This window comes from Podarcis cretensis, assembly GCF_951804945.1.
Source record: "Podarcis cretensis genome assembly, chromosome: 4".
Taxonomy (NCBI): Eukaryota; Metazoa; Chordata; class Lepidosauria; order Squamata; family Lacertidae; genus Podarcis; species Podarcis cretensis.
In genome coordinates this window covers 58,914,443-58,930,735 of record NC_137173.1, presented here as the reverse complement: position 1 = coordinate 58,930,735, position 16,293 = coordinate 58,914,443, and the positions used below count along the sequence as shown (strand labels likewise).

Below are 16,293 nucleotides of genomic sequence, written 5' to 3'. Positions count from 1 at the left end.
TACCTGATCAAATTTCAACAGGGTATCACTACAGTTAATCATATTATTTAATACTGCAATAATCCATCAAATTATTTTGATTCCACAATCAGATTAGATCACTTGATCCAGTCAAACTCCCAACTTCTTGCAGAAAGAATGATTATACATAGCCCCAGTTAGGCTTAAACATTGATCTTTACCCTATTTAGGGATTCCAATAAAGATGTTATGAGCCACCATCCTAATTCCAAAAACATACACATTCAGAAAAAAGTTCTGGTCATACCTTGACATGGTGAATGAGATGTTCTACTTCATTCACTTTATAGGTCTCTAGTCCCAGCTCCTTAGATAGTCGCAAGACACGGTTTTGTGTTGGCCCCACGTATGCCCCTCCTAGGTCCACATATTTGACATGCTTATTCTGGCAGAGAAGGGAACAAAGGAAACATTCTTGGCAAATGGCTATCAGACAAAACTTGTGATTCTCCATTTTTGCCCTCAATTCTGTGCCATGGGATGAAAATATTTTTTCATGTTGATGGAAGAAGAGTTTGTCTCTCTCTCTCTCTCTCTCTCTCTCTCTCTCTCTCTCTCACACACACACACACACACACACACGCACACACACATATATATATATACATACACATACATACATACATACACACACACACACAATTTCTGCAGCAGTGAAGTGCATGGGCTGAAGGCTTGTGGTACAGAAACCTGTTGATGCGAACTGGGTACAAGCCTGGCTAGCATTTTGGTGGGAGACTGCCATGGAACCCTATGTACCACACCTTCCATGATGGAAAGAAAGTTGTGATACAACTGTAATAAATAACCCCATGGGAGAGGAGTTTTCAGCTACTCCACCTCCTGCCGCTGGAAGCCTTGTAAGAAACTGCTGCAAAAGGGGAACTGTGAACAACATCACGGGACTGGGGTTTCTAGGACCAGGAAACAGTGTTAGACTCTCTTGTTATTTTTGCTGTTTGCCAGGAGGTGTAACACTGTTAATGTAATGTTGCTATACAGTACTGCAATGTTTTTTGGAGTTGCAATATTTGCTATTGTGTTGCTGTTTTATTATGTTATTATGAAATAGTTTGCAATGTTTGATTTTGAAATGCATTCTTGTTTTCTTTGTTGTGAGCCAATTTGAGCATCATTTTGTGATGCTTTGTGAATGAATGAATAAAAGAGATAAGACAGGAATACTTACTCTGGCTGTGAATGTTCTACCTCCAACCCTGTCACGGGCTTCCAGGACCACAACACTCAATCCCGAGTCAAACAGCAACTTGGCTGCTGATAGACCTAAAGAGCAAACAGAAGGATGCATTACGCTCCCTCCACCACGCAAAGTACTCCCAGCTACATGAAATAAGAGTCAACCTTGAAAATGGATTTCATTAAATATTTCAGAGGTTTAAACCTCCCAGTTACAAAGACTGAATAGTGAAGTGCTCTTTAGCCAGTGTTAAAATGCGATTATGAAATCTGGAATGCTATTGCCATGGATGGACATAGTCAATTGTTCATCAGATGGTGTTCACTTGAGAATACATCTTTGTCTCACTCACGTCCTGCTTACAGCCTTTGCATGGGCATCTCATTGGCCACTGTGAGAACAGACTGCTGGACTATATGGGACCTTGGCCTGATCTTGCAGGCTCTTCTTAGGCCCTTATTGTACACAATTCAGGGCAAGTGCTTGGGAAGGTCTTTGGACTTCAATGATGCAGTGTGACAAATGAGAGCACTTCCTAGCTGTGCCACCTTTCTTATCTATTTGAAGGAGAATAATCATTCTAATATATTACATGGCAGGAAACTAAATGCATCTCCCATACCTAACCCTAATAATAATTTCACACATACACAATATTAGGGCACATGCTCTCTGGCATATTTTTCTTGTTTGATGGTTGATATTTAGCAATATATTGAGATTACCTCTCTCAGCTTCAGTTCCGCAAATGGAAGTTAAACAAGCAATTTTATGAAGAACAGTGAAGCAATCACATAAAAATATTCTGTGCTTAAGTTCTATGCAGTACAGTGGTGCCCCGCAAGACGAATGCCTCGCAAGACGAAAAACCCGCTAGACGAAAGGGTTTTCCGTTTTGGAGGCGCTTCGCAAAACGAATTTCCCTATGGGCTTGCTTCGCAAGACGAAATGTCTTGTGAGTTTTTCCGACTTTCCCTCCCTTTCCCCCCCTTTTTCTAAGCTGCTAAGCCGCTTATCCGCTTATCCGCTAAGCTGATAAGCCGCTAAAAGCCGCTAAAAGCCGCTAAGCCGCTAATAGCACTAATCTGCTAAGCCATCAATGGGCTTGCTTCGCAAGACAAAAAAACCGCTAGATGAAGAGAATCGCGGAACGGATTCTTTTCATCTTGCGAGGCACCACTGTATCTCACTGCATACTCTCTTAACTGCTTTTATTTTTGTTTCCAGTTCCAGTGCTACAAAATGTTACTTTCTTCATTGCATTACCCTATAGATCCATAATTTGCACAGTAAACCATGGTTTGGCGTGATGTCCGAATTTAGCCATTGTGTGCCCTGTGGCAACTCAGCAGCTTTAACTCAAATTTCTCCAAGAGTTGCAGTGGTAGCAAAATTAATAAAAACAACTAAGAATTGACAAGGATTGATCTTATTTGCACAAAGGGCACTGCAACATTTAGAAAGAGGTGAAGCAAGGGAAATGCAGTAAGCCTTCATAAGTAACTATGGCAACCTGCTATAAAATTGCATCCCCTTAAAGACTGGCTTCTAAGGGCTTTTACAATGGAAATTTAATCTGCAAAGACTGCTTCCCTATCACAGAATAATCTGTATTCAAATTACTGTCTGACTGAAATGTCAGCAATCATAATTATTAACCAAGCTCAGATTTTGGCCTGTTGGATTCCTAGTGGTTCATCTTTCATCAATCAGAATTTTAGATTCAATCTACCCAAAACATCAGAAAGATAAAATAAGATGAACATTACACGGGTTCTCTCAGTTAGGCTCACCTTTAAAGATGAACTTTGTGCAGTTATAAAATATAAAACTGTAAGTGATATTGCTGTATATGAAGGGAACTTGAGAGAAAGTTTGGTTAGTGAAGTATATACACATGTGATCTGACAATATCCATTCATTCCCATGGCCAATATTTTCTCCAATTTTAACTCAGCAATCATCTTCTCCATCCATCCCTTTGATTGGAAGCTTCCTCTTTGTGCCTTTTGCTTGCCCATTTGCCCAATGGCTAAATGAGCTCCATGGCTCATCCAAAACCAGCTTCTTCTCTTATGCAACAGGGCCTTATTCTTAGCATCTGTGACCTATTAGTGGCTGCAAACTCCTTCACCAACCCCAAACAGGTGGTGAAATGAAGTCAAGGAAGGCCTCAAAAGGCATGCTGAATGGCACTTTTAGAAGCAGCTTTTAGAAGCAGCTGAATGGCACTTTTCAAGCATGAGCCCCAAAGACTGGGACATTAATGAATTAGACTAAAAACCATTTGCAAAAACGAAGGTGCTTGATTTTGGGGCCAAGAACAAGCATTTCCTCTCCTCCACCCCCCCCCCTTTGGATTAAGAGCCTGTCTGGAATTTCATCTTTCCAAACCATCCGAGGTCAGAGTCACATAGCTGCTTCATACTTTCCAAAGCAGCCTGGGGGGGGGAGAGAGAATACAAATCAGTGGTCCTTCCTCTTCCCACGCTTCTTGAGAATGTCAGAAACGGCTCCCAGGCATCTACCTCTGTAAGCAAATCTGTCTGCTTTCTGTCCCTACATGTGTAATGCATTCACTTCTCCAAGGAAAGGGAAGCACACAGAGACAGCCAAGGAGATGCTAAACAAGTGTGGGAGGAAGTGCAGTTCATTTGTGTGTGTGTCCCCCAGCTTGTTCTGAACATCCAAGACAGTTTTGCCCACAGATAAAAATAGAAGTGTTTTCTAAAAAGCGCAGTCAGACAGTATACAACACTTAAATGTCTCAAAACGTTTAAAGACAGTTTCACGCAGAAGACTTTCCTCCAGATTGTTTTCTCTCCTAAGCACTCTAGAGAACAGCCACTTCAGGCCTAATTTGTAATTCTGAAGTAATTTCACAACTAAATCATACTTAACAGAATATCTGCTGCTCAAGTGAGACATTAAAAACACCTCTAAAAATTAAGGTGAACTGGGAAGCTACACTCTCACAATCACCACAGTGGTGAAAAGCTTTACATACTCAAACCACAGAAAGCAAAATAATTGATAATCAAATAACCGTTGACTGTGGAGCCACTGAGTTTATGTCCAATTAGGTAATATACCCACTTTAGATATACACTGGGAAACCAACTTGTGTTCTGCTACAATTACTGGTACCTGTTTGGTAAGGCTGGTCACAGATATTTTTGCAACTATTCAGAATAGGTCATAGTCAGAGTAGTCCCATTGAAATTAATGGATAAGAGCAACTAAGGTCAGTTACTTCAATGAGTCCTACTATTAGTAAAACTTAGTTAAATACAGCCCAATGTATGTACTCCATATAGGACTGACCTGCTTTAATTAATGAACCTAACTTAGTTTTGTCCATTAATTTCAATAGGTCTATTCAGAGTATGATTTAGTAGGATGAGACCCTGTGTTACTTACTTATCGGGACGAGGTGGAGCGGCTTTGTGTTTGGTGTGGAGAGAACAATCTGGCTCTTAATACGGCTAAGACCAAGGAATTGGTGGTGGATTACAGGAAAAAAAAGGCGGACATTCAGCCCTTGTATATCAAAGGGGAACGGGTGGAGAGGGTGGCGGAATTCAGGTTTTTGGGAGTGACTATCGATCAGGGCATGACTTGGAGCGCAAATACCACTGCTCTGGTGAAGAAGGCCCAGCAGAGAATTTATTTCCTCAGACTTTTAAAGAAGAACAATCTGAGTGAGAGACTGCTGGTGTCCTTCTACCGAGGCTCCATAGAGAGCATTCTCACATACTGTATTTGTGCCTGGTTCTCCAGTTGTACAGCTAGGAAGAGGAAGGTGCTCCAGAAGGTCATAACCACAGCCCAAAGGATTATTGGTCATCCTCTCCCATCTTTGGAAGAACTGTACGGTTCCCGTTGTCTTAGGAAAGCAAACAACATCCTGCAGGATGCATCTCACCCGGGATACAGTCTGTTTGCACTACTGCCTTCTGGCAGGAGATATAGAAACATCAAGTCAAGGACAAATAGACTGAAAAATAGTTTCTATCCAAGAGCTGTGGCCTTTTTAAATGCTGTAACTCGATAGTGTGACCTGGGAGTTTGATGGGTGTGGGTGTGGGTGTGGCTGGAATGTGGTTTGTTTGGTTGTTGTTGTTGTTTTGCTTTTGTTGTTTTTAAGGGATGGCATCCAATTTCGTTGCACTTGTGCAATGTTGCACTTGTGTAATGACAATAAAGAATCTATCTATCTATCTATCTAGTAGGATGAGACCCTGTGTTACTTACTTATGAGGCACCCTCATCAGCATACTGAACAAATGCCTCTTTTGGGAAGTGGATAGGCCAGCCCCATGCAGCTGTTTTTTCTTTGAGTTCAGATCAGTTTAGTCCATGATCAAATCAGACCCTTGTTATTTACAGTCTAACTTGCAAGTCAAGCACTGTCTTGAAAGCATAAGCACAATAAACTTTGCAGTTCACTAGAATATACAGAGACAAACAAAAAATTATGTGATGCACAATGAGGGAACTAGAAAGGGTAAGCCTCTTTTGTTCACAGCTAGAAAGCAATTTCCCCAAGCTTAGATCTCCTTTCAAAGCCCCAACATTCTGCTTATTGCATTACTTTGCCTGAAACTTGGATTTAATAGCATTGGGGTCATTAGAACAGTCAGCACAATATAAACAATCTGATTACTGGGTTTCAGCTGAGATATTGAACTTGGCATCAAGTACTTTGATCTCTGTTCTTACTCATTGTCAGTCAGCAAAATTCTGTTAATAAGGTTGCACTGAAATTGCTCAACTGAACAGTTTCACATGTCTTTGAGTCTTCCTTTCATTTCTCTAACTTTGACAGATTGTTTTGGGGTTCTAAATTGTCTCTGTGTTGAACAAAAGTCATGCAGTAGATGGGAACTCTGGAAAAACAGGGTTCTATGTAGATTGTCCCGGTCAATGTCTATGGCACATTTGGTATTACATATGTAGAGTCCATGCAGACATTCAACTGAACATGTTGTATGTTGGAGGCAGAGCCTATTTTCAATCATCATCATCATTTATTATTTCTACTCCGCCCATCTGGATGGGTTTCCCCAGCCACTCTGGGCGGCTTTCAACAGAACAGTAAAAACACAATAAAACATCAAATGTTAAAAACTTCCCTAAAGAGGGCTGCCTTCAGATGTCTTCTAAAAGTCAGATAGTTGTTTATTTCCTTAATGGGAGGGCGTTCCACAAGGTGGGCACCACTACCGAGATGGCCCTCTGCCTGGTTCCCTGTGTAACCTCACTTCTCTCAGTGAGGGAACCGCCAGAAGGCCCTTGGTGCTGGACCTCAGTGTCCGGGCTGAACGATGGGGGTGGGCCGAGGCCATTTAGGGCTTTAAAGGTCAGAACCAACACTTTGAATTGTGCTCAGAAACGTACTGGGAGCCAATGTAGGTCTTTCAGGACTGATGTTATATGATCTTGGCCAGTCTAGCTGCTGCATTCTGGATTAGTTGCAGTTTCTGGGTCACCTTCAAAGGTAGCCCCACGTAGAGCGCATTGCAGTAGTCCAAGCAGGAGATAACTAGAGCATGCACCACTCTTGTGAGACAGTCTGTGGGCAGGTAGGGTCTCAGCCTGCGTACCACATGGAGCTGGTAGACAACTGCCCTGGACACAGAATTGACCTGCACCTCCATAGACAGCTGTGAGTCCCAAATGACTCCCAGGCTGTGTACCTGCTCCCTCAGGGGCACAGTTGCCTCATTCAGGACCGGGGAGTCCCCCACACCTGCCCGCCCCACCCCAAAACAATACTTCTGTCTTGTCAGGATTCAACCTCAATCTGTTAGCTGCCATCCATCCTCCAACTGCCTCCAGGCACTCACACAGGACCTTCACTGCCTTCACTGGTTCTAATTTAAAAGAGAGGAAGAGCTGGGTATCATCTGCATACTGATGAACACCCTGCCCAACCCCCCTGATGATCTCTCCCAGCGGCCTCATATAGATATTAAAAAGCATGGGGGAGAGGACGGAACCCTGAGGCACCCTACAAGTGAGAACCCAGGAGTCTGAACACTTATCCCCCAAAACCACTTTCTGGACATGGCACTGGAGAAAGGAGCAGAACCACTGTATAACAGTGTAAACAGACCAAACATTTGCATAGGTCTAGGGAACACAATATTTAGTGGTAAAGGCCACACAGGTCAAGAAAAAACTTAAGCCACTTTCTAGATTCACTGCTCAGGGTTACAATATCTAGTTAGTTGTCCCTCAGAGATATTGGAGGGTGAGATGCCCAGAGACAATGCACCATTTTGAGAACACAGCTTTTTCTTCCAAAACAATAAGAAATGTGATGCCATAAAACCTGAATGTATTCTGTTGCTTCTGGTAATTTGACCTTCATAGCTGTATCAAAAAGAGATTGTGCAAGTTGTCAAACTAGATATTTCCTTGGCAGCTACCCAACGCTGAAACCAAATTGATATTGTAGCATTATGAGCTATTTAGGCAATTACAGCATGTTGCACAAAGTGTTTAATCAGCTGCTTCAGAGGCTGCAAACTCTGTAGATTGGATTCAGAGCCTTATCTGAAACTTGGTATCATGTATAAAGAGGAACTGCAGGTGATAGACAAGAATGGGCTTAATGCTGTGCTAGAAAGGAAGGCCTGTGCGGTTCAAATCTAAAAGAACAAGTTACCCCAGATGCTAGGCAAACTATGTGCCCATATGAAATATGAATGCCGTTCACGCCATTTATGGCAGGGATGAATTTGCTACAATCCTCCACCCCTGGAAAAAGAAGAGAGGTGGTATCTCCCTAGGGGAGGACAATGATCCGAGGGCAAATTTGCCCAATGGGGAGAGAAGTGGTGACAGGCTCTTTAGGCCTACTCCAGCCTGCTCGCTTACCTCTTCTTTATTCAGCACCCTCCCTCCATTTTGCAGCGTGGGCCTACAGGCTAGTCATCTGTTTTCCAGGGGCTGAGTAGGATATTTTTTTTGAGACTGTAATTGGCTCCTGGTCTTCTCTTTTTTTACTGACTCCACACTGTAGGGTGATGTTTCTTGGAGTGCTGTTCCTTCAGTTTGGTTAGTTGGCATGTAGAAAGGTGAGAAGATTTCAGAAAGAACAGAACACGTACCTAAGTCAGTGTTGGGTTGTGGGCATCCCTTGGTCACTGTTGTCAGGCATGGCTTGCAGGTGCTGGGGGGTGGGGTGCCCTTTGGCCTGGCAGGCACAATGGGGTGAATGCTGGTCAATGGGCCACAATGTGCCTGTTTGGCTCATACACTCAAGGTCCAGGCAGTGGGGAGGGAGGAATATTAGGAAACCTTGCTGCGTGCACACAATGTGCAGCTGTTAACTTGCCCAGATGATGGGGCTAGAAATTGCCCCCTCTGTTAATGAACACCTGCCCAGAATTAATTTGATTTGGTTACATTGGCTGAATGTGACTAGTTAATTTGTTTTGCAGATCCACAAGTTGTTATATTTAGTAAATATAACCTATTTATCCACATTTGGTTGCCTTGACACTTCTTCTTGGTGTGCTGGCAAATTACCTTATTTTTCGCTCTATAGGACGCGTCCTATGGAGCAAATGCAGGCTCCTTGGCTTCAGTGATAGCAACGCGAAGCCTCCAAAGCACAGAGGGAGCGCACCGACCCCTTTCGCTCTCCAGGCTTCAGGGATAGCTGCCTGAAGCCTTTGGAGTGCAGCAGGACCTGCGCTCCGGAGACTTCGGGTTCCTTTTGCTGAAGCCAGGAGAGCAAGACTCTCCTGGCCTCAGCAGAGAGGGAAAGCTGCGCAGTGCCCCTTCAGCCAAACAGGAGGAGAAATGGAAGGGTCTCTGTTTCTCCTGCCGCTTTGCTGAAGGGGTGCTGAGCAGAGAGGGGGAGAATTTTTTTTTCTTGTTCTCCCCCTCTAAAACAAGGTGCGTCCTATGGTTGGGTGCGTCCAATAGAGCGAAAAATATGGTAATATGCTGCATAGATATTCTATAGCAGGAATGATTGATCTGTGCTTTCCACCAAAGGAAATAGTCTTGTACAGCCGCATTAGCAGCATTAGTGAAAACACAGCATATTTGCATGAGCTCTCTGAAACTACCAGATAAATGAGGTTGTGTGAATTTTCACAGTCTGGGTACTTGTGACATCACAGAGATGCCTAAAATTGAATGTTTCTACCAGAATCTGGCCATCCGCAATATAAATGACAATATAATTGGAACTGATGCAAACTTTTGGGTAGCTTATTACCCACAGAGTGATAATTACCGTACCTAGTTTCCATTCCAGGCACTGGAAAGGTTTCCTCACCCACCAGTACCCTTAAGGAAAAGGCAAATTAAGCAGAGATCAAGGGAGCAATCAAAGATACCCCACAGTTCAGAAACAGTCTGTTACCCATGACCAGTTGGAGGAAGGTGTGGGTGTGGGTGTGTGGGTGTGGGGGGGTGTGCGTGTGCGTGTGTGCGTACACTACCACAATCTCCCTTGTTCTTGTTTCCCATAGAATGAAGCACAGTGGAGACTGTGGTGTTTTCAGGATACATGGTTTATTTACACATATATACAACCGTTTGCAGCATTGACACCCCTTGCTTCCCCCATAGCTGCAACCTTGAATTCAAACAGAAATCAAACATCACACTGTCTCTCTCAGTTCCTATTGTGCTGCTTAAATTCTGGCTCAAATCACTGAAACTCTCTGCTCTCAACTCTGCCTTTGTCCTTCTAACTATCTGCGAGTTGATGGAAGGCCCCACTCAAATGCCATCTCACACAGAGCCCCTTTCCTTTGCTCCCCTGAATGGCTCATCACCCAGCTGACTGCCTCACCAGGAAGCTAGCCTCGCTTATAGTTTAACACCTGCTGGATCCAGGGGTTAGAAGGGTCCCAATCACAGTGCACGCTCTCTCTGGGGAAGGTGACAAGAGCAGTTCATTTTGTTAAAGAAATACTATTATAAATTATTTGTAAAGAGAATGCAGCAACTAAATCCTTCAAAAATGTTGCCTGGCTACCTTACCTAACAGCACAAAGTGATAATAGGGTGAGGGTGTTTACATAGTGCACAAACATTGTGCAAGGCTCTATTTGCTGTATTGAGCAAGTTTAATGTTACCTGGAGTTTTGCCTTCAAAATGCAATGTCAGCCTTTGAACAATATCCATTAAAAATGCTAACAGATTTATATTTATGGCCCAATAAGGTGATAAGAATGCAACTGACCTGTTATAATTTCCCCAAGCTTAGATCTCCTTTCAAAGCCCCGACATTCTGCTTATTGCATTACTTTGCCTGAAAATTGGATTTAATAGCATTGGGATCATTAGAGCAGTCAGCATAATATAAACAATCTGATTACTGGGTTTCAGCTGAGATATTGAACTTGGCATCAGGTACTTTGATCTCTGTTCTTACTCACTGTCAGTCAGCAAAATTCTGTTAATATAAGGTAGCACTGAAATTGTTCAACTGAACAGTTTCACACGCCTTTGATTCTTCATTTCGTTTCTCTAACTTTGACAGATTGTTTTGGGGTCCTAAATTATCTCTGTGTTTAACTAAAGTCATGCAGTAGTTGGGAACTCTGGAAAAACAGGGTTCTGTGTGGACTGTGGTGTTTTTAAGGATACATGGTTTATTTACACATATATACAACCTGAGCCTACAATGGAGGGGTTCGCAGCATTAACACCCCAAGAGGGCCTTGCTTCCCCCATAGCTGCAGCCTTAGATTGAAACAGAAATCAGACATCACTCTGTCTCTCTCAGTTCCTGGTGTGCTGCTTAAATTCTGTCTCAGATCACTGTCAAATTTATATTCATGGCCTAATAAGATGATAAGAATGCAACTACCCTGTTATAATATTTAAAAACTAATTAGTGGTAGCGGGACATCTTACCCAGTTATATCCAGTTTTCTTTCCAGAAGGAAGGAAGGCAGACTGTGGTCTATGAATACATTGGGAGGATCATGAATTAGAGAAGTGTTCTCCTGTGAACAGAGTTGGTGCTATTTGAAGAAACCCACCCACCACTGAGTACACAAATGAGTTTCACAGCTCACATCAGCCTTCCTCAAGCTGATGCCCTGCAGATATTACTTGGACTGCAGCTCACAACATTCCGGCCTCTTGGCTGAGGCTGATGGGAGTTGGGGGCCAGCAATAACTGGAAAGTTGCCTCTTACTATCAGGCTGCAGCCAGAGCCATGAACTGAACTCTACTTTTGAAATGGGCAGGGCACCATGGCTTCTCTCCACACATTTAAGTACAGGTCCTTTGTAGGTCCTTCAAACATGTTTCCTGGCTACCTTGCAGTCACCTAACAGCACCAACTGATAACACTGTGAGGATGTTTTGGCAGAACACAAAGCCACTTCCAACATTGTGCAAGGTTCTATTTGCTGTATTGAGTACGTTTAAGGTTACCTGAAGCTTTGAGTTTAAAACCCGAAATCAGTCTTAAATTTAGGTGGTTTGAATAATGACAGAGTTGCCCAGCATGCCTAGGTAGGAGAAGTGATCAACATTTTCCAACATTACACCATTGAGTTGGATTTGCGGCGCTGCAGAGGGGTTATTTTGTACTTGTTGGTGCAGCACTTTCATTGTTTGGATGTTGAGCGACAGACCAAGCTTTTTGTAAGCTTCTGCGAAGATATTTAGGATGGTTGGGATATCTCTTGGGAAGACAGGCGAACTAATATCAGTGTACTGGATGAAGCAAAGATCACCAGTGTTGAAGCAATGATTCTTCAACATCAACTTTGTTGGACTGGTCATGTTGTGCGGATGCCTGATTATCATCTTCCAAAGCAACTACTCTATTCCAAACTTAAAAATGGAAAGCATAATGCTGGTGGTCAACAAAAGAGGTTTAAAGACTCTTTCAAGGCAAATCTAAAAAAATGTAGTATAAACACCATCAACTGGGAAACACTGGCCTGCAAGCGCTCCAGTTGGAGAACAGCCTTTAGCAAAGGTGTCATGGGTTTTGAAGACCCTCAAACACAAGGGAGAAACGTGCTAAGAGGAAGGCACGCTTGGCAAATCCACACCGTGATCAACTCCTGCCCGGAAACCAATGTCCCCACTGTGGAAGGATGTGTGGATCCAGAATTGGCCTCCACAGTCACCTACGGACTCATTGTTAAAGCTTTGTTTATGGAAGACAATCTTATTCTGCTACGAGAGATTGCCAGAGAAGAAGAATGTACCTAATCTATGAGGAAAAACACACACTTTTCAATCTCCTTCACAACAGTCCAGCAGTAACTCTTCACCCAGAATGATGTGAATGATTACCATCTACTGAAAGCTTGCTGGACTTTTTCTTTTTGCCTCGGTTCAATGAGTAAACATCCTTCCCTTAAAGGCATATCAGGATATGAGCACTTGGCTAGCTTGTTCTTGCTGTCTGAATGCACGGCAGCTGGTTCAACAACCACAAATACAATTTAAGTTGAAGCAAGATTGTGGTGCAGTTGCCCAACTAAACCTTTTCAACAGCTCATGCATCCATGTTTCCTCTATTCCTCATCCCTTCCCATAGTTCAGTCAGTAGAGCATGAGACTCTTAATCTCAGGGTCATGAGCAAAAGATTTATGCATTGCAGGGGGCTGGTCTAAATGGCCATTCTATGAAAACAGTGAGAGAGAAAAAGTTGCCCCAATACACTTTAATCAAACCTAAAAGTTTTAAGCCTCCAATGTACATTTAACTCTTTAAAGCCATTCCCATCTCCTCTGAACCTCCTGCCCGCTACTGCCTTAGGCAGGTCTTCAGAACATAAAGGCTGCATACACCAGCAGGCATTAAAAGCAAATTATTCCCCCCCCCCTCAAAAAAATAATCCTGGGAACAATAGTTTGTTAAGGGTGCTGGGATTTGTTGCTCTGTGGGGGGTAAATTACATTTCTGAGGATTCATTGGGGGTAAGCATGTATTTTTAATGTGCTTTGAATTAATGGTGTGCAATGCAGCCAAAGTCTACTAGAGTGGGGTAGGAGGAATTAAAGTGGGACAAGGGTTGAAGTGTCTAACATGCACCTGATACTACTAAGCAGAGCTGCTGACTGAACTGAAAAGTGTATACTATACTTCGTCATTCACCTTCAAAAATGATCCTTTTGTTCTCTTAGCATCTGCTGGAACATTATAGGAGCATGTAAATCTGAAATTGCAAATCTTAACTTCAAAGACTTTTTTGTCGGATGTTGCTCATTAATCCTCATGACCCATATCAAACCTCCAGCCTCCTTCAGTCAATATAATAAAACGATTTGTGCTTTCAGAAAAGTGTTATGTGTTATAGGTGGTAACCTGTTGCTTTGATAGTCAAGATTTCTGCCAAAAGTGAAATACAGAAGATTTGAAAGAGCGGTAATGGTAGACAAAGTTTGTGAGGCGATTTTGCCACAGAAGTGCCAACCTTTTATTTAAAAGTTCTGACTTGGTGACTGCTGATATTAGAGGCAGAAAGAGAAGCCAACTCTTTGCCTATGTACGTAGACAGCATTTAGCTCAAATTGGCAATAAAATATCTGGAGAAAGAAAGGCCAGTTCTAGTTTTCCAGACTAGCCTTTTGAAGACAGAAATCACTAAGCCCAACAAAAAATACAAAGCTATAAATTTGCCCTTATGGTTGCATATATGGTAGCCATTTTTATGACAAATGGCCTATGTCTTTTACCAGCTGCATGGCAGAAATTTGAAAGGCCTTCCTCTCCACCACTGCATATCTCACCTGGGGAAAGTTGCACCTGTTGAGTTTTGACCTGTCATGGACCTGTTAGAGCCACAGAAACTGTCATAAAATGAGTTTAGAGAACAGTAAATGCATGACATTAGGTAAGCAGGTTCCTTGGAGTTTTATAGCACATCATCATGCAGACTACAAAGTAACAAACCCTAATCTGAAATTATAATATAAGCCTAATACAGAGACAAATCAGCAAACTGTCACAATTTCCAGCAGGTAAGTTAGTAGTGTATAAAACAGATCCAAAAGCAAAAGCTCTCAGAATATTGGGAGGGGGGGGGGGGCTAACTAATTTTTTGCTTATAAAAAAGCAGACATCCTCTACTGTAACAGATGGAGATAAGATTAGAAATGTAATATGATCGTGACACTACCAGTGCAGTACTATGCATGTCTACTTAGACGTGAGCACCACTGAGTTTGATGGGCCCTACTTCCAGGTGGAACCCTTAGCTGGGAATAAATTCAATTTAACTTAGTGGGATTAACTTCTGAGTAGGCATGTAGATGATTGCACTGTGACTGACCTAGAAAAAGACCTTGCTTCACTTCAGATTGCTGCCCCACCCTAATCTACAGTTTTTAGGCAGGAACATCTCAGCCCCCCCAAAAAAATATTCTGTAAAGGTAAGAGCAGACAGCAATCCATTTTCCCCCCTACCCCTTAACAGTGTATAAGTTTTAAGCCTCATTCCCTCCTTAAATGCCTTAAAGGCATCTCTCCACCCTTTCCCTTCAATAAGCCTTTTCTTCCTCACTCTAGTGCTTCCCTTTAAGAGAAGAGGAAAACAGAATTATGAAAGTACCATGGAGGCACTTTTCTCACTGCTCCTTCTGCTTGCCTCTTTTGATCTCATCATCACCATCTCCTGTTACTACTGATGCTACTGCGGGTACAAAGAGTGGCAATTTATTTGGGTCATGTTACTAGTGGTGGCAACCAGAATGGATCCACTAACTCCAGCGGAGCTAATAAATAAAGGCACAACAGGGATCTGCCTCAAAACGTCTCCCGTCTGGCCAGATCTTCACTCTAACCATGCAATTAATTATCATCTTTAATTAATTAAAGGCTCCCAAAGGAGCCCAGGGCAAGCATTCCAAGGCGCTTATTTGGTGCTTCCGCAACAGGGTCTGGGGCAAGACAGTTTGCCTTCCTTGCCAATGATTCCTTTGGATCTAAGATGACACGCATCTGGGTACCACAAAACAAAACACGAAATTATGGGCACGGCCTTGGGAGTGCTTCTGCCCAAAATAAGGTGCCACCGGCATTAAGCGAGGCTAGGATATCCCCAGCCTGCAGACATCCTTGTTGAGGGAGCCAGACAGATCGTCCCTGGTGAGAAAGAGCAGTCGGGGGACCGGGGGGGGGGGAGAGACTCCTAGGAGCAGCCGGCGCCCCTCGTTTGATATGGAACAGGCTGCCCGGGCGGCTGCTGCGCAAGAGCGCGTTATCCAACCATTCGGAGAAAAGAGCAAAGTCGTCTGCGTTCTGGCGGGGACGAGGCACCCGGCAGCTTCGCCAGTCTCTGCGAGGGATATTAGTGTTTCTCAGCCAGTTTAACCCAGTATAACCCAGCGACTGGATTGGGGACAGCCCTGGCACGACCCGAGCGAGGCGCACGCCCCTTCTCCCTCCGGCGCGGAGATGCTTTCGCGCTCGCCCCGCCACTGACCTGAGATGCCTGCCCCGATCACGACCACATCCCACTTCTGGCTGCTCATGGTGGCCGCCTTCTCTCTGCCCGTCGGCTGGCTGGCTGTTCTTTCTGGCGGCCGCCGAGGCTCCTGGAACAATTGCCAGCCGGCGGCAGCAGCAGGAGCAACAGCGCGAGCTCGGCGCCGCCCTTTCGTTCGGCCTGGAGCGGAGCCCCGCCCCCTGCTTTCCTCCTGCCAAGGCGGCTGATGGAGCAGAGGCTCTCCATGGAGCTCACCCTTGGTCGACTCTCTCAGGCCAAGAAAGAGGCAGCAAGGAGGCAGCAGCTTCTTGCCCCTGAGCAAGAGCCAGGGCCATTAAACAGGTGCCACCTTTCTTGGCAGTGGGGACAGGTAGCCCCTGGGCCTGTGGCCAAGGAGATCATGTAGGCAGGGGCAATAAGGTCATATGTGTGGGACCAAGAGGCAACTGTTTAATGACACAAGAGCAGGGACAAGTAGTTCTGGTTTTCTTCCCATCGTTCTCTCCCTTGCAAAGGTGTGAACAGGAAAACACAGGAGCTGTTTAAGCGCCTAGCACCTATCTCAACTGAAAAGTGTCTCACCTTGGTTTTGGAGGGGTCCCTGCTGTTACACTTTCTAGTGCGGGTTGATGTCACA

At 43.9% G+C, this 16,293-nt stretch overlaps 1 protein-coding gene across 1 annotated transcript in view; it reads right to left on the bottom strand.

Moving 5' to 3' along the window:
* The window catches only part of MAOB (monoamine oxidase B), a 40,909-nt gene extending 25,109 nt beyond the window's left edge, over positions 1-15,800 (bottom strand). The window contains exons 1-3 of the mRNA XM_079974520.1: positions 15,654-15,800; positions 1,211-1,305; positions 269-406 (exon numbers count right to left, since the gene is read on the bottom strand). Of these exons, the coding sequence (XP_079830646.1) occupies positions 269-406; positions 1,211-1,305; positions 15,654-15,702 (282 nt within the window). The 5' untranslated portion in view covers positions 15,703-15,800. The remainder of the gene's footprint in view (positions 1-268; positions 407-1,210; positions 1,306-15,653) is intronic.
* Between the last annotated feature and the right edge of the window lie 493 nt (positions 15,801-16,293).